Source organism: Helianthus annuus, chromosome 3, assembly GCF_002127325.2.
Source record: "Helianthus annuus cultivar XRQ/B chromosome 3, HanXRQr2.0-SUNRISE, whole genome shotgun sequence".
Classification (NCBI taxonomy): Eukaryota; Viridiplantae; Streptophyta; class Magnoliopsida; order Asterales; family Asteraceae; genus Helianthus; species Helianthus annuus.
The window spans coordinates 85,230,261-85,248,979 of NC_035435.2; the positions used below are offsets into that span (position 1 = coordinate 85,230,261).

Here is an 18,719-nt window from a genome sequence, read left to right on the forward strand (position 1 = left end):
GTTTTATAAATTGCATCACTTGCTTGTCGGACTGTCAATCTCGATTGTGTTAGTCTATGGGACGGGTATGACTTGGGACTTAAACGGTTGCATCGGTATAGGGGTTTAGAGGTATTGTTACGATGGTGAGTAATTCCGTGACGGTTTGCTTGAGGGCAAGCAAAGGTGAAGTGTGGGGATGTGATAGAAGGGTAAATAACCGTGTTTTAACATGTGTAAATATAAGGTTTTAAGTGTTTATCATCATAAAACATGGTTACTTTGAGTGTGTTTCTATTTGTAGGTACCCAAAGCTTAACGGATGGATATTGAAGCTAAACGGGAGGTTTTCGGGAAGATTTATGAAGGTTAGAAGCTTACACACAAGTTGGGAGTTGAAAAATGCGAAAAATGGTGAGAAACCAGTACTTGGCGCAAGAAGAAACCAGTTTGGCGCAACCTGGTGTCAGTTTGGGCGCAATACAGATGCTAGTCAGTCAGGGGCGCAACCTTGTGCCGGGGGGCGCAACCTTGCGCTGACAGCAGATAGTCACGCGAAAATTAAGGATTTCACTTTATTTTAAGATATCTTCAACCCCAAAACGAGATATTCACTAACCCTAGCCGTTTTCCACTTCCCAAGGACGAATTTTGGAGTTCCCAACCTCAATTTTCATCAATCTTTCATGCAATCAAACATCCAAGAAAACCAAGAAGATCAAATCATGATTATGAGTGGCTAGATTCTTTTGTGACCACCTCCGGGTGGATGGTTCATGTATGTGAAACTCAAACCTTGTTTATTTAGTTCTTTGGATTGTTTTTCATAACTTGAAGAATACTTGTGGTTTAGTTTTGTTTAAAAGAATTGTGAGTGTTGCAATTATTCATCTTTTACCATTCGCATTCGGTTTTCTTGCATCGTGAGTAGTTTGGTTATTGGGTGGGTTCTTGGCACTTATGATTTGGTAATTAAATTGCATAGGTTATTATTAAAAACTTGTCTTTGATTATCAATCAAACTAAACCGTTAACAAGACCTTTTGGTATCTATCTAATTAAACAGGTTTGGGTGAAGCATTGAACCGGAAATCCGGAGGGGGTTGCTTTTCTTTAAAATTGATAACTTTCTTAATTATTCTCAATCAAAAATCTCAAAACGCAATCAAAGCAATAGTTTTTCTTAGTTTTAGTTAATCTAGGTTTCTACAATCAACACTAACCACATATTCCCTGTGGAGACGACCCTACTTACCCTTGCTAGTAAAGGTACTTAGGACCAAATTTTAAACTTGTTTTTGACCGACCTTTCGACATCGATCATGCGTGCGTCTGTTCGAGTGAGGTTGTCACATCAATGAGAATGGTGATGTGACAGGCCTATTTATAGTGTGAGAGGAGATTAAGGCGATGTGCACTCGGATCGGATGGTGGGTCAATCGAGTGGCCATCCGATCGGGTGATCATCCGATCGGATGGCTATCCGATCGGATGGTCATCCGATCGGATTGCCACTTGGTCAATCCATCCTTTCCGCGTTCCGGTCTTTGATCGTTTTGCGAGTTAGATTAAGTGTTGCGTTGCGTATTATTTGGTAAAAGTGTCACATAACTAGATTACGTCATAAACACCAAAAGTTTCCAAGATTAATAGATTCCGCCAGTGACAAGACTCCAGTCTCTCGTTCAACCAAGAATCAAGTTTCACGAGTCTCAAGAGTCGAGCACCAAATAAGTATCAAGAGTCAAGAGTCTAGATTTCCAAGCATCAAGAATCAAGTATCTAGATTTAAGTGTCAAGCCTCATAGTATTAAGTATCAAGATTCAAGTATCGTAGCATTCAAGTTTTAAAAGTAACAAAGTATCACACCTCACATAGTACAGGGACTAAAACTGACAAATAGACAAAGTATGGGGCTAAATCTGCCAGTAGCCTAAAGTTTAGGGGCGCAGGGCGTTACAGAAAATGGGTTAAGATTACATAAGAAACCCGTGGTTTGGACCTTGAAGAATAGGAAACTGCTATAAAATGAGGTTCATGATAATTTGTAGGCAACATACTAATTTTAGTTTGATAAATTCATGAACGGGTCAAAAGTGAAAATTTTTATATTAAGCCGAAGGCTTAAAAGTCTTAAATTTTGTCAATCCATATGTCGGATTTTAACTCCATGGTATGGAGAATTGAATTACGATCACGTTGGAAGAAACGTGAAGCAAAACGGATCAAAAATGAGAAAGTTATGTCCGTTTTTGTGAAGTTTAGATTTGCTGGAAATTTGCTGCATTCAGCAACAAACATTCTGGGCGATATGGGGGGTCGTGCCATGCGACAGCAAGGGCCAAGAGCCGTCGCGCGACGCGACGGTATACTGGTTTGGCGAAAATTGTTTAATTAATTGTTTTTGTGTTTAGGACTTGTTTATGCACGTTATAAACTCCCTATAACTAACTCATTTCATGTTTTTATGAAATGTGGGTATAATATAAAGTACCGGAGGACGATCAAGCTCGATAAAGAACCGAACACGATCAAGAATTGAAGCTTTCGCGTTATGTTTCGTCGTCATGTTTTAAACGGCGAATATATATAATAAAATGTTGAAACATCTTATTTCTTAAAATGTTTTAATAATCTCGTAATTTCAAGTGTATGAATAATCGTAAATACTCTATTATAGTTTAAATCTATATGAAAATAGTATAAATCAAGTAAGGGTCTTACATTTGCCAAAACGAATTGGTCGGATCCCATGGGTTTTGGTTGTTGGGAAACATTATGTGATTATATAAAAAAGTGTAGAGATTTTGTATAAAGATTCAGGTAGAAGGGATAAAAACTATGGAAAAAAGTGGGGTATTTATAGGTGTAATTTATAAAATTTGAAATTAATTTTTTTTAAATGTTTGTTACCGTTGAATGGTAACATTTGACCAAACAATCCACGAAAATGCCAATTTTGGCTCGTTACCATGCTAGCGACACATCCATGGCGCCCCGGTTTAACATGGTGGGTATGGGTGGTGGGGCCCCTATGGCGCTATTGGTGGTGAGGTGGCAGGGTGGCACCCTCCACACCCTCCGGCCTAAAAAAAACACTACGAAGTTTCCTTTGGTGTTATCTCTCTTCGATTTCTTCACAACCGACCTTGATTCATTAAGGGGGTGAGAGAGGAAGAGTGGTGGTGGAAGGACAATTATACCCTTATATGATTTGATTTAACTGAAAACAAACTAGGTTAGGGCTAAAGTATATAACATACACGATTTTAAAACATTAAGTACAAAACTTATCAATTTTAAACAACACGGCTTGAAATTGGGTATAAAGTTAATTACTGTTTTCGTCCCTGTGGTTGGTCAAAAATCATTATTTCGGTCCATTAATTTAAAAATTGCGATTTCAATCCCTATGGTTTCACTTTCGTAACCATTTCAGTCCATGTGGTTTCACTTTCGTAACATTTCAATCCATTTTATCTGTTAGTACAGGGACTGAAATGGTTACGAGGTGGACTGAAATGGTTACGAAAGTGAAACCACAGGGATTGAAATCGCAATTTTTAAACTAATTGACTGAAATAGTGATTTTTGACAAACCACAGAGACCAAAACAATAATTAACTCTTTAATTTTTTTTGGAATTCGTTTATTGCTCTTAAAATACATTAATTGTATTAAATTTATTATGTATAATTTTTTTTACAAGTATAGATGTGAACCGATAATAGTAGCAAAAAGGGAAAGGAGAGGCTTGAAGCAACTTTCGTAATAACCACAGTGATCCACCTCTTTCTAAGTTAACAGAAAATGTTACTATCCACATATTGACATTGAGAGCGTAAATAAGGAATAATAGAAAGGACTTGTTGACGATATTTAGTGATAGACAACTGACGGTTCCAAATTTCTTAAATTGTGTGTTCTTTGTCAACTATCCGAACCAGATCCAATCCAACCCGAATAGAATAGGACTTTTTTTTAATACTTAGTGGTAGACAACCGGCTAATACAAATTTCCGTCCCCCATGAAAAATATCCATGGGTCCGTGATTGACTAATGACTTACAAATAACCAAATCATTAACTTAGCATGATCTCCGATGTGGGATCGCCCATGTTTACTATACAGGACTCGCGCTAGACTTCTACGAACAAGTTTCATAAAATTTTGGATTCAAACATGTCGTAATTAATAAAGGATTCAAAAGTAAAAATGTCTCTGACAACATAAATGAAGAATGTAGAGGTCCTCACAATCACATGTTTCAACAACAGCTTCTTTCCCGGGTACAATTTAAAAAACTACCACGCCAATCTACATGAACAATTTAATGTTCATAAGTCGAGCTTTTCGACTAAGAACCAACGCTGAAATATCTCACAGGCATTGAACTGACTTACTGCTTGATGTACAGATGAACTGAAGCCAGAAAATAACTGAACCGAGTAGTCCGAAGCTAGACTAATTTCTTGTTGTCTCGAGATAGTGAATCCGATTCTTTAAACTTTTGCATCTGTTATTACAACATCAGGATATATGGATCACTCATCGAATCAATTTAATGGTTATGATTGACACGGTGACAATTTTGTGATTAATTGGAAGTTAAATATGGTCGGAGGGGCAAACTTTTTGTTTAAATCTTGTTCAGCCAACTTTTTTTATTTTAATTTCAAATAACTAATTTACTTCATTATTTTTTTTACGCCCCGCTTGCCGTATGCGCATATAATGTATATATGTGTGGGTCATCGTGGGGCAAAAGTGAAAGTGCACTAACTTTAACGTTATTTTATTAATTTCGTGAAAATAACGTTAAAAGCTGAGGACGGTTAATCATGCATCATGTGGTGGCGTTGATAGCTGAAAGACAAAAGGGTACATGCACTAATCGGTCTTTGTCCCAATTGTTGAGTGTTATGTGCATTATGTCCAAGGCTTGATGCAAAACTACTATCGAGCCGGGGGTCTCACTGGAAGCAGTCTCTCTATTCCTACGGGGTAGAGGTAACTCCTCAGACCCTACCTTTGCTTTGCTATTGGTGGGATTTACTGAGTATGATGAGGATGACTTCATTAATTTTTTTAATGTTGTATAATAAAATCGAGAATCGTATTATCTTAAAACTAAGTATAGTATCACCCATGTGTACCTGTTGTTTGCTCATCGTCGGGCTTGCATGAAGATTAGAAAGATATTCTTCTGCAACCCTTATCCACCTGCAAAAGATATAAAACTTACTTGTGATTGTTGATAAACATTTTTTTGTATTTACGTATCAACGATAATAAGAAATATACCACAAGCTCTTTCCAGACATTCCTTCAAAAAATGCAATGTGTCCTCCGTGTTGCGTGGTAGCAAGAACAACATTTTTATTTTTCCTGTAAATAGTTCATACCAAATCAGTCTAAAGATATTATGCAACCATACATAAATTAAGTTCTTGTAAGACATTAGTTTAAGTAAGTGATTGCAGTAGGAAGGCTATGTTTACTAAGATTGTTAATTTCGCAAAATAAAATAAACGAAGGAAAAAATGTATATTTTCATACCGACACTCGTCCCAAGGAATGGCTTCATCTGTGCAGACAGGATCATCAATGGCATTGAGACAGAGAAGTGGGACCGACACGTTGTGAACCAAACGGGCACTGCTAGCCCATCTATGAAACGCATCAATTGACTGGAGGATAAACGATCGTATTATTGGTAGGTATATCAGTGCGAAAATTGTGTGCATAAGAGATTTTATCGAGTTAAATTTATACATAAGAGAGGGGTGTTACCTCAAAATTTCCAGCAATTCGAGCAGAATGATCATTGAAATCTCGAATTGTGCGGGACTGCATCAGCATGTCAAGTTATTATTTCATCATAACTAGTAATTCTGTGACATATGCATATACTATATAGGGGCACGTTCAATACATAACCAATTTTGAGTATAGAACCACATAAACATATGTACTTAGTGAAATAGTGCTGGTCAGATGTAGTAGGAGAGAGAAAGAGAGACGGTTATATGGTTAGATAACCGCCTTATGTATCACAGTTAAAACAACAGGTACAAGTGTTCATATCTTCACGCATTGGCTACTGAAAATTGGTTCTCTATTGAAAGACCTCTCTCTCTCACACACACATATATATGTAAGTAGGGTAGAGTTCATTTGAGAATCACTCTTATTGCGAGAACCAATGTGAACACAACAAAATAAACCCACTCCACCACCACCCAAAACCTAAACACCCACCCCCACCAAAAAACCTAACCCCCCCCCCCACCCCCCCGCTAAAAACTAAACTATAAAGCTAAACCCCACAACTAAATGCTAAAAAAAAGTTTGTTTTTTTTTAATCGCTACTTTTCGTCCCCCCAAAAAAAATGTTTTTTTGGGACGAAAAGTAGCGATTTAAAAAAAATTGTGTGTTTTTTATTTTTTTTAGGTATTTTTGGATGTGTTCACACTGGTTCTCGTGGTTCTTGCAATAAAGGGTGGTTCATAACAGATCTGAGTTTTTTCCCATACTAGTGTTGAGGGAAAAAATATTTACCTAAATGGTGTTCCATAAATACTATTTACCAAAATAGTGTTATTTGTTTGTTTTGTGATTGCCTTTTTTCTTTTTTAACTAACTTATTAAACTTTTTTTTTTATTTTTCTATTAGATTAATCAATTATCTATTTTTTATTCCTTAATAATTTATTTTTTAATCAATTCAATTTTTTTATTACATATTACGTTCAGTTCTTTGAATTTCTATGCAGAATAAATATCCAATCCAATAAGGCAATAATTCGTGGAATGGTTTATTTTGTTTCATTCTTTAATTAATGGTCTATATTCTTTTAATCAATCCAATATTGTTTCTTTAACGAAATATTATGTTAGGTTCTTTTCTATTGGATTACTATTAAACTATTTATTTAGTTTTAAAGAAGTATGATAATGAGTTTAAACTATGTATGTATGCATTAATTTATGTATATACGTATATATGTAAGTATTGGAGATTACAGATATTAATATATTATACTACATCTAAGCCTTTAATTATACAAAACGTGAACTGGATTTGACGAACAGTCGAACACAAACTCTTTTTATTGAGACACAGATAATGAAAATATATGCTATCCAACAACAATATATTACCTTTTTAAGAGAGTATGGTATAAACACATTGACTAGAAATGCCATCTTTTTAGGATTTTTACACACTTCATAATCATATTACCTTTTTTTAATACAAATGACAGTTATATAAAAATCAAGAATGGATTACCTTTTCAATTCCTTCCCAATCTGAAAGGCGAGCATACGTTTCCTGATGCCTATAAGAAACTCAATAATTACAAACTTGAAATCGGAATGTCTCAATTAAAAGGTGATGAGTAAAGAATTAGAATACATACAATTTGGCAGCCCCTTTTAAGGAACTCCCTAAAATTCTATTATAGAACCTCTGCATAATCGCACGTGTGAAGAATCTGTCACCAATCTGCCAAAGCAAGAGGTAAATAATGGTACATGAAGAAAATATAAATTCATGTTCATGTGTATGGATCAGATATTAATAACGGGCAAGAATATATCCATAAAAGCACTAACCAAAAGGTCCCAAGGATTACTGATGGATACAGCCCCAGCAAGAGGTACGTTGACACCGTCCTCACCAAGATACTTTACCTGCAAGATCAATCATTATAAATCAAAACCCTTAAAGAAGTGGTCATAAACACGCGTCATAAAAAGATGACACACAAACGCGTGCCATGTTATTTTTATGACATGTCCTTCAACGACACTTTTTGGCATGTCATAAGTACCCTTTTATGACTCGCAATGCACGTCAAGAAAGGTGTTTTTTCTACTAGTGACCGAAGTTTAAGACAACGTCTTGTATTGAAAGTTAACATTAGATGTATGACCCAGAAGAAGAAACGGTTAAACATTTCAACATTCATGGATAGTTGCCATTGATTTCTTTATTATAATCAAGACAAGCCAAATTTTCTTTTTTTTTTTTTTTTGTTCCTTTTTCGTGACTGACGAATATGTTTGACGATCAAACTTCAGTAATGATTAATGAATAATCAATAATACCAGAATGTTGGCACCAAGGCTAGTTCCAACAGCATAAAGGGAAGTTTCGGGTTGTTTGCGATGAATATGATTAACTACTTCGCCTAAATCAACTGATCTTCCTGCAGTGTAGAAGCACTCCGACTGCACAAGCAAACAACAAAGTTGTTAGTTGCAGGGAATTTACCAGAACGGGCTGGTTGGATAACTGGTCAAAACGGGTCAAGGTAAAACGATCATATTGGGTTGAGCGGACCTGCTGACATATTATTGTCCATTTATTTTGAAATTTATAGACTATTAGTTTATTAAATAACATTAGCTGACTTTCAACCATTTTGACGCGTTTCCATTTTAGCTAAGTAATAAAATTTTAACATTTGATCTGTTGGAGATATAAACCAACCCAAATTGATCTATATTTAGGAAAATTATTTGCACTTCTATTATATTACAATTTTACTAGGTGCAACTTTGTCTAGCCCAAGGAATAAATCACTCACCGGATTTTAATCCGAAACCGAATTTGAATAAGTAACTTGATATAGTAAATACTTACAGTGAGTGGAACGCCTCCTAGCCCTCGGTGATTGCTTACAACAACATTCCATCCATGTTTTGCCATATCGTACGCAATCTTCTTAATGTACTGGCATACGTATCATAAAATATACAGAAGATTAAAAGAAAAAAAGTATTAAAATCCCCAAGATGATAAAAAACCTGTCATAAGTATAAAAAAAAAAAAAAAAAAAAAAAAAAATCTACGGTAGACTTTGCCTCCTAGTAATTATGTAAAAGTCCTAAATTACGTTCCATTATCTTTGCATAACACTTATAACATGTGTTCATTCCAAATTTCATATATGACCAATTTAAAAAAAGAAAGAGTAGTCTCAAAGTTGATATTTTTATTTATCGTAGAGCTGTCTTAGTGAAATAACTAGGTTCTGCAACTGCTATAACACTCATGTTACACATTGTTGCTTTTTAAGACGAGTTTTATGTCAACTACAGGCTCTCTTTCATATCAATGTTATCTGTACTTGTACTTAGGTTGGATTTATAAAGTCACTGATAAAATTCTATTTATTGGAGAAACTTACAGGGGAATTAGAATCACTTGTTAAGCCAGGAACCACTATCACAAGAGGTATATCAGCAACCGCATTGGTTCCGTTGACTTGAAAGCTTGTCTCAGAAACTAGACAGTAAAAAACAATAATTATTAGCAAGTTCTTGATATTTATAGTTATGGGTTATATACAACTAGGATTGATTTTTTAGTTATAACTAAGTCAATCTAGGACCCGCACGTTATGTTAAACTTGTCAAACGGAGAAAAAATAGACGATGTAAAAACATTCGCCCACACACGCACGTTGCGTCGTGTTAACTCACAAAATTTAGAACGAAACATAAAAACCTTAAACCAAAGACGCACGTTGCGATGTGTTAAGTCACAAAATTTAGAACCAAGCATAAAGCGAAAAATTTGCGGAAAATGAAAACTATAAAGTACCAAAGCTGAAAGTAAAAAAAGTTATGAGGATAGATTGCAAAAGATAAAAAGTTTTGGGTTAAAAGTAAAAAAAAAACAAATAGTTTTGAGTTAAAAGTAATTTATGAAATACTTTTGGGTGAAAAGTAAAAAAAAATCAATTTTGTTGGAAAACCCCCAAAACCAACGTTACGACACCCATATGCATAACATTTTTTCTTTGAAAACCCCGCAAAGCACACCCCGCGTTGCGGCGGGACGTAAAACGGTGTCAAATAATACTAATGTCACACAACCGTCATCGAGCACCAACACTGACTCGACCTAGGATATGCGTGTTGCAACGAACTTGTCAAACATGGAAAAATAGAGGTAAAAACGTTGAACCACACATGCACGTTGCGTCGTATTAACTCGAAAAATTTAAAACTATAAGACGAAAATTTGTGAAAGATGAAAAATATAAGTGACAAAAGTTGTGAAGTTAAATTGCAAATAATAAAAAGTTTTGGGTTAAAGTTAAAAAACAAATTATGTAGGGTTAAAATTGTAAAAAGTAAAAACCTTTGAGTTAAAAATAAAAAAAATCAACTTTTTTTTTTAAAAACACACAAAGCACAATGTACAAGTGATAATGCACAAAAAAGTTGCAAACTTATATATAGAATAATATTTAATCATACAAAAGGTAGCCAGTTCTTGAACAATTAACTCAAATCCAGTTTCTAAATAATCTAAACAGCCACTTAAAATGAGAAATGAATGCTAACAAAGAATGTGGCATCTTTAGTTGGCAAACGCATCTGAATCTTTTTAAAGAGTAAATTGCCATTTTAGTCTCTGAGGTTTGGTCCAAATTGCCATTTTAGTCCAAATAGTTTTTTTTTTCTCCTCTGGGTCCTGACTTTTCCATTTTCTTGCCATTTTGATCACATTGCCTAACTCAGTCTAAAAATCTGGTAATAACCAGGGGGTATTTTTGGCATAAATGTTGTGTAGTGATAACCAGGGGTAGTTTACAACATAATTTATAAACCTCATAATAATTTAATGCCAAAAATACCCCTGATTATAACCTGGTTTTTAGACTAAGTTAGGCAATGTGATCAAAATAGCAAGAAAACGGAAAAGTTAGGGACCCAGAGAAGAAAAAAAAAACTATTTGGACTAAAATGACAATTTGGACAAAAACTCAGGGACTAAAATGGCTAAGCTGCTAGATATTCATGTAAATTCTCTTATACCATTATGTATAACAACTAGTAGCATGATCAACACAATAAGTTTATCGCATTACCGTATTAGTGTGATTTATCTGAAAGGACAAAGTATAGAAAAAGGGTCATTACCATCAGAGGTCATCAGCCAATCCAATGCAATTGTTCCATCATCTGAAGTGCGAAATATCTCTCTGAAAAATGAAAAACAATATTTCACAAGCTAGTTTTAGTGTGCAGGGTTGGTTGGTTGGTTATCTTTGACACAGGTGTCGATTCATTAATCTGATTGAGATCCTTTAGACTAATTCGATGAATCACGAATCCATCGACAATACTAAAAGACTTCATACAACAGCTATAATGTTGTGTAGTAGTATTCATCCCATTGATGATATAAAGATGATCTACCCACAGTTAGAATACTTATGTGCTAATGAGATTCACCAGCAAGCATATGATCTAACCGTATTGATGTGATGTCCACATCATATCTTCTAATATTAAGACCAAGTTTCTTTCATTGACAAAGGTAAGCTTTTACCTTTTGTAGCTGAAACTAGGAATCTTCACTATAACATTCAGCAAGATAGTCTGAAGATGGGGACTCGAAAGCCAAGGAGTAGCCAAGTATCTACAAAAGCATGGAATGCAAAAACTATAATTAGTAAATTTGGTAATCTGATTTGAGTTAGAGATCTTGCATTTAAAACTTCACGCAATAGTAACCAAAGCATTCGACTAAAGTCACTCAACTTTCATTAAGACCACCCGTAGTGGTATAATTTTTGGGCGTTTTTTTTCAAAATCCACGCCCAAGAACCACCCCCTGGGCGTTTTTTTCAAAAAAATTGGTTTTGGCGTTTTTTTTTTCAACGCCCTGCTTCAGTTCTTTTGGCCAATCACCTGTTTCCACGCTCTATTTGTCCAATAACATTTTTTATGGTTTCTTTTTATTTAATTCTATTACACCACAATGCCCACATCCCCACTACACCCATTTTAGAAAACGCCCCATAATGCCCCATTGCTGATTGGGCTGCCACATGACACAAAACGACCAAGGGTAGGGGCATTACCACTACACATGGTCTAAGTAGTCCAATCTTGTGAACTTTTAACAAATGTCCAATTTCTTTAAAATTAAGTGAGCCAAATGATGCATATATGAATCCTAGTCATTATTTAGTGATTATTCGTTTCAAATTAACTTGAAGTAGAAGAAAAGTTCACTTAATAATAACCAATTTTCATAATTAAGTCAAACTCGAAAAAATAATCACTAAATAATCAATACTAACTTAAGATTATAATATATTTGTTCCATTAGACTTAGACCACCCGTAGTGGAGGGTTTTTGGGCATTTTTCCCCAAAAAACGCCCCAGCGCTTTGAAACCGCCCCCTGGCATTTTTTTCAAAAAAATGGCCCTGAACGTGTTTTTTTAACGCCTTTGTTCGAAATGTTTGGTCAATGACCGGTATTCTTCTTTTTGTTTGGCCATATCATTTTTTTTTTTTTTTGATGTTTTTTATTTAATTCTATTAAACCAATTTTGACATAACGTTCACGATCCCACATCCCCCCAGTACACCCATTTTAGAAAAGAAAAAAAAAACCCATATGGCGCAAAACGCCCAATGGTCCGGACACCCGGGATCACCTGCAAATAAATAACCCAAATAACAAAAACGTAGTAACCCGACCCGGCCCACCCTCTCGGAAAATTATAGCAGTCTAACTAACTAACCTTCCATGAAGCAGCTGACACTTAGAAACAACCTCTCTATACAAATCGGATGATGAATGAAACGTCAGCGACACAGAACCACCGCTAAAAAAGTCCTGTATGATATGAACTTCGAGTAGATTGTATACGTAAACAAGCGAAACAAGAAACGCTAGCAGAAGGTAGTGAGAGATAGGTATGAGAGTTAGGGATCGGAACAAAAGCTTGTACGGCGAGATAGAACCTCCGGTGACGCTTTCCATCATCCGATCGTCGGTGAAAAACGGTTGGTTGTGTTGAGAAGAAATAAGGAGGGAAATATGTAGGAAGTTGATTAGTCAACAAGTGTGGATGAGTTGAGCTTCAACAACAATCATCTTGTTTCTTTATGTGGAAGTTGTTTTTATTTTATTATTATTTTTATTTTATAGAGTATAACTCTAAAACGCTATATTTTATTACGTTGTGACATCAAACTTCGATATTATTTAATAACATATAAATTGATAGGAAAATTATAGTTATTGAATGAATGGGATGTAAACGATGTCAAGCCGTTTGTGAACTATTTAAAATTGGTAGGGCTAGGCAAAGGGTCAGAGCCAACCCGACCTGACTTAGACCCACTAGAACCGAATACCTTTTTACTAATGAAACCGAGAACCATAAACCAAATCTTAGAAGGCTATGTGGTTTCGGATCCTAGAGGTTCTGATGGATCGGGTAAATAGTCTGATGATGAGCGAGAACCGTTTTATGTATTAGACATTTGAATGGTTACATCTTCTCATTCTTTTAACATGTTTGTTCGCATAGTTCCACCAATAGCCTATGAGGTTCCTTTTTAAGTCACTTTTCATTTCCTGGCTTATGTTTTAGACTTTTAATAACGTTTTTATCATTCTCATCACTCTAAACATTATACGAATCAATTATGCATACATCATAAAACAAATATACATTTAGCATATACCTACTTAAACGTAATCTAGTAATCCAAATCTATGTAATAAGATATACCTCAGTCTGTCTGTGGTGTGTTTGCCTTTTAGTTTTGTCACAAATACATACATGTAAATACCTTTGAGCAACATACGTGTGTGTATATATATATACTTCAAATTTGGATATACTATATATATATATATATATATATATATATATATATATATTATAATATATCGCATCCATATTTAGACATCTAGCTGGAAAATATTTCACGAAAAGCACATTGTTATTCTTAAAAATAATATTTTTATAATATTGTATTAACATTATAAATCGATTACAATAATACTAAAAAAGAATAGCGAAGAGACGAAAAAAGAGTATTGTTTTATTTTTTGCGTTAACAATACATATCTATTGGACCATTTCTATAAATTCTATGCTTTTTATACGTTGTAGTTAAAATACAAACGCTTATTGTAGCTCTTATCTTAGAACCACCGAGTCGGAACCGACCTGACCCAAAATTCATATAAATCACCAGGAACCGGTCCATATATTCAAAAAGGTTTGGGTCCGAGGTTCTCGTGGATTGGGTCCAAGGTTCTCGCGGGTCGGAACCGTGAAACACTCACCACTAAAAATTACCCTGTTAAAATCCCATATAACGAGCTCGAGCCTGAGCTTCATATATCGAACTCGAGCCGGATCGCGAGCCTAAACGAGCTTTTGTTTATATATTTTTTATTTAATTTTTTATATATTTATAAAATAACTATTATTATTATTATATAAAATTATAACAAAATTATTAGATAATATATAGATTAATATATATAAAATTAAAATTATAATTACTTATGTCACGTGCGCACACTACACGTTAATAACATCATATATATATACTTCAAATTTGGATATACTATATATATATATATATATATATATATTATAATATATCGCATCTATATTTAGACATCTAGCTGGAAAATATTTCACGAAAAGCACATTGTTATTCTTAAAAATAATATTTTTATAATATTGTATTAACATTATAAATCGATTACAATAATACTAAAAAAGAATAGCGAAGAGACGAAAAAAGAGTATTGTTTTATTTTTTGCGTTAACAATACATATCTATTGGACCATTTCTATAAATTCTATGCTTTTTATACGTTGTAGTTAAAATACAAACGCTTATTGTAGCTCTTATCTTAGAACCACCGAGTCGGAACCGACCTGACCCAAAATTCATATAAATCACCAGGAACCGGTCCATATATTCAAAAAGGTTTGGGTCCGAGGTTCTCGTGGATTGGGTCCAAGGTTCTCGCGGGTCGGAACCGTGAAACACTCACCACTAAAAATTACCCTGTTAAAATCCCATATAACGAGCTCGAGCCTGAGCTTCATATATCGAACTCGAGCCGGATCGCGAGCCTAAACGAGCTTTTGTTTATATATTTTTTATTTAATTTTTTATATGTTTATAAAATAACTATTATTATTATTATATAAAATTATAACAAAATTATTAGATAATATATAGATTAATATATATAAAATTAAAATTATAATTACTTATGTCACGTGCGCACACTACACGTTAATAACATCATCGTTACACGTGTAACGATGTCACAAACTCGACTTTGTCATCGTAACGCGCGGTATGTCTCAAAATTCTAGCATACTAAAAAATACCATGTGTTATTTTAAAATAACTAGAATTAAGGCCCCTGCGTTGCGGTGGGAGCGTAAAACCGTGTCAAATAGCACTAATGTCACACCATCACCAGTGACCACTAACGCTGAGTCGATCTAGGACACGTGCATTGTGACGAATCTGTCAAATGGGGAAAAATAGACGTAAAAATGTTGAAGCACACATGCACGTTACGTTGTGTTAACTCGCAAAATTTTAAACTAAACATAAAATGAAACGTAAAATCGCCACACACGCATGTTGCGTCGGTTAACTTGAAAAATTTAGAATGAAACATAAAACAAATATTTGCAAAAGATGAAAAGTATAGCAGACCAAAGTTGAAAGTAAAAAAAAATTGTAAGGTTAAATTTCAAATAATGAAAAGTTTTTTGTTAAAGTTAAAAAAATTGTGTAGTTAAAACTACATAAGATGAAAAACTTTTGAGTTAAATGTAAAAAATCAATTTAAAAAAAAACTAATAAATAAGTTTTTCACGGCCTTCAAAGTGTTTTTCATGTTGTTTTGAATTCATCCACATAAGGCTAAAGAGTGTGTGGGTCATGGTTGAGACATGATTCGTCATTTAGGAACATGAATGGAAGTATACACCAACCCCTTGCTTTATCCACCATGGTTTGCACGAATTAAACCATGACAACCATGGTCTTCCTTTCCATTTTTCAACAAATCATTTCATTTTTCTTTAGACAAAGATAAATTAAAATAAATAAGGGGATAGTGGTTTGGGTCATAAGCACACCCTTAGGGTAGTGGTTTTGGATGGTTGATTAGAGGTGGGTTACATGGCACTAATGTGAAAGGTCATGGTGGTCATGAGGGTCATGACCACACCCTATAGCCTAACAAAAAGCAAACAACCACTATCTTGTTTGATTGTAGAGGTAGTTTGGGATTTGCTTATTTTAGTAATTTATTAATTTATTGACTTTTTAAAAAGTTAAGAAGTGTTTGAGTGAAACTATTCTGTGATAGAAAAAGTTAATAAGTCATTTCATTATTAATTATTAACTTTTCCAAAAAGTTATAAATTTTGATTTAAAAAGCCAAGCCTAAGAGCATTCACATCCAATCCATCAAATTATACATACATTTCACTAAAAAACAACTCCTATATCAATATATTTCCACTAAAATCAAATACTTTTTCTCTCTCCTTTCAATTAAATAATATTGTCATTACATTTTTCTCTAACTTCCACTCACAACCACTTTCAAAATATATTAAAAAATTATAACGGGTGAACAGTATCCCCCCAAATATACAGATGAACAGTAACATTTTCTCTCTCCTCTACTCACAACCACTTTTTATACCCTTTATAATATAAAAACCCCTCCTTACATAATTTGATGGTTAGGATGTGAATGCTCTAACATCACCTTAAATAATCAAATCATGCATCTGCTCGGTGTTCTCTTCCTCACATGATGATTTGCTCTTTTAAAAAATTAGATATTAGTTGGTATTTTCCATTACATCATTACCATAAGAACTGTTCTAAAATAGGTAATGGTTAACTCTTCTTAATACCATTTTAGTCAGTATTTTTCATTTTTTTCTCCTTAATTGACGTTATACTATAAATATTTCTCCCTCTTTATGTCGCTCTTATAACGCCCATGGGAGCCAGTGTTGGGGGTACTATCAAGGCCTTCACGTCTATATAATGCCCATTACGCATGGTCTTATATACATTGTATATTGTAATTAAGGTGGAAGGGGTACTCATCTAGTAATCCATTTAATCTTTTGAATCTAATCAATAGCAAGATGCAAACTGATGTGTCTGAAAGAACACATAGATTTTACTCTTTAAAACCCTCACATTTATTGTTGTTTATTGCAAATTTACTTAGAATTTGTTAATTATTTATACTTTGGTGTTTTGCAGATCCTGAAGTTGAGGGATTCTCGAGGTTAAAAATGAGATTAGTTGAGAAGATTAAAAAAAAAGCTAGATAAAAGCCCAGTACGGCTCATACCCAGGAACTAGAGTATGACCCACGCCAGAAGAAGACGAAAGAAGGAACACTCCCATAGAAGTCATAACCCTAGTGGACCCTCTGTGAGTACGGGTCGTACCCTTTTTCGGAACCTTAAAAACGCCTATAAAAGGAATATGGCAGCTAAGAAACCCTAGAGAATGAAATTGGGCAACCGTAGAAGCGAAAAAGGTGTTGTTTGGATTCGAGTAACAAGACTGGAGATCGAAAGAGCTTGGAAATCAAAGATCTAGCATACAGGAGATCATGCTTGTGATTTTTTTACTGAGTTTGATATTTCTTATTTCTGTTTTTTTTTTTTTTAATCTTTATCATGTATTCAATGGATTCTAGTTGTTTAGTTTTGTTTATGGCTAGCTAATCACCTTATCGCCGGTTAGATAAGATGAACTCTAGTTTTTGTTAAGTTTGGATGATTATGTTTATGAAAGTGTGATTTTATACAAGTGTTTACTGATGAACTTGTGATGTGTGTGTCTATATGTTAAGGATTGATTCTTGGATGAGTTTGTGTGGATAATTTAGGTATTCAAAATTATGTGGTCAACATGGTAAGGTATTGGTCTTTTAGCACTTCATACCTTATTTTGGTTCCTGTCAAAATGAGTTTTTTTCATAAATATACTAGGTTATAACCTCGTGTATTACACGGGTCGAATAAATGAATTTTATATACTAAATAATAAAACAATATATTTTTAAAAACCTCTTTTATTGCACGAGTTGAATAAATATAATTTTATATATTAAATAATAAAAAGTTATATCTATAAGAACCATATTGTACGGGTTGAATAAATATAATTTTATATACCAAATAAAAAAGTTATATCTTTAAAACTGCTTATTTTACACGAGTTGAATAAATGTAATATTGTTTACCAAATAATAAAAAATACATCTTTAAGAAACCTCATTTATTACACGGGTTGAATAAATGTAATTTTATATACCAAATAACAAAAAAGTTACATCTTTAAAAATATGTGTATTACACGGGTTGAATAAATATAATTTCCGTTACTAAATAATAAAAAATATATATCCTTAAAAAAACCCCGTGTATTGTACGAATTGAATAAATCTAATTTTATATATCAAATAATAAAAAGTTATATCTTAAAAAACCTCCTCTATTACACGGGTCGAATAAATGTAATTTTGTATAGTAAATAATAAAAAAGTATATCTATAAAAAATCACGTGTATTACACGGGTTTAATAAATCTAATTTTATATACCAATAATAAATAAAGTCATATCTTTCAATATACTAATGGATAATACTCGATACGCGATGAATATGGTGATTGTGAAGATGGTTCTAGAAAAGAAGATATGTTATTCAAGAAGCAAATCAATATCTATTTGAGTGATAAAATGTTGTTACCAATTCCGACAAATTGATTTATAAATTATGTAATAAAATTGATATAATAATTTTTTTAGTAATGAAAATAAAAATATTTCATATATTAATACAAAGTTTGGTTTTCGTGATAAATAATTTG

The 18,719-nt window shown here is 33.6% G+C and overlaps 1 protein-coding gene across 2 annotated transcripts; it reads right to left on the reverse strand.

Annotated features, from left to right (window-relative positions):
- Positions 1 to 3,942: 3,942 nt before the first annotated feature.
- Positions 3,943 to 12,898, reverse strand: LOC110881153 (embryogenesis-associated protein EMB8). 2 transcript variants are annotated; one of them, XR_002559617.2, is made up of 15 exons: positions 12,545 to 12,898; positions 11,339 to 11,428; positions 10,927 to 10,988; positions 9,183 to 9,280; positions 8,636 to 8,725; positions 8,098 to 8,220; positions 7,603 to 7,680; positions 7,407 to 7,492; positions 7,277 to 7,325; positions 5,775 to 5,831; positions 5,541 to 5,671; positions 5,286 to 5,369; positions 5,138 to 5,204; positions 4,385 to 4,497; positions 3,943 to 4,298 (listed from the first exon to the last, which is right to left on the reverse strand). XR_002559617.2 is itself a non-coding variant. In XM_022129511.2 (14 exons), exons 1-14 carry the CDS (start codon positions 12,787 to 12,789, stop codon positions 4,441 to 4,443), a joined length of 1,317 nt encoding a protein of 438 aa, XP_021985203.1. In that variant the 5' UTR covers positions 12,790 to 12,898; the 3' UTR covers positions 3,943 to 4,440. The 2 variants fall into 2 exon arrangements, 1 of the variants encoding a protein (XP_021985203.1); XM_022129511.2 differs by having other exon boundaries at positions 3,943 to 4,497.
- Positions 12,899 to 18,719: the final 5,821 nt, after the last annotated feature.

What these genes read in the sequence shown, in the direction of transcription:
- LOC110881153 (XM_022129511.2), bottom strand. Translation starts at nt 12,789, where the DNA reads ATGATGGAAAGCGTCACCGGAGGTTCTATCTCGCCGTACAAGCTTTTG. An exon ending in GAATTGCTGGAAATTTTGAG is followed by an intron (nt 5,672 to 5,774) that starts GTAACACCCCTC and finishes TTTATCCTCCAG; the next exon opens with TCAATTGATGCGTTTCATAG. An exon ending in CGACGATGAGCAAACAACAG is followed by an intron (nt 4,498 to 5,137) that starts GTACACATGGGT and finishes TTGTAATAACAG; the next exon opens with ATGCAAAAGTTTAAAGAATC.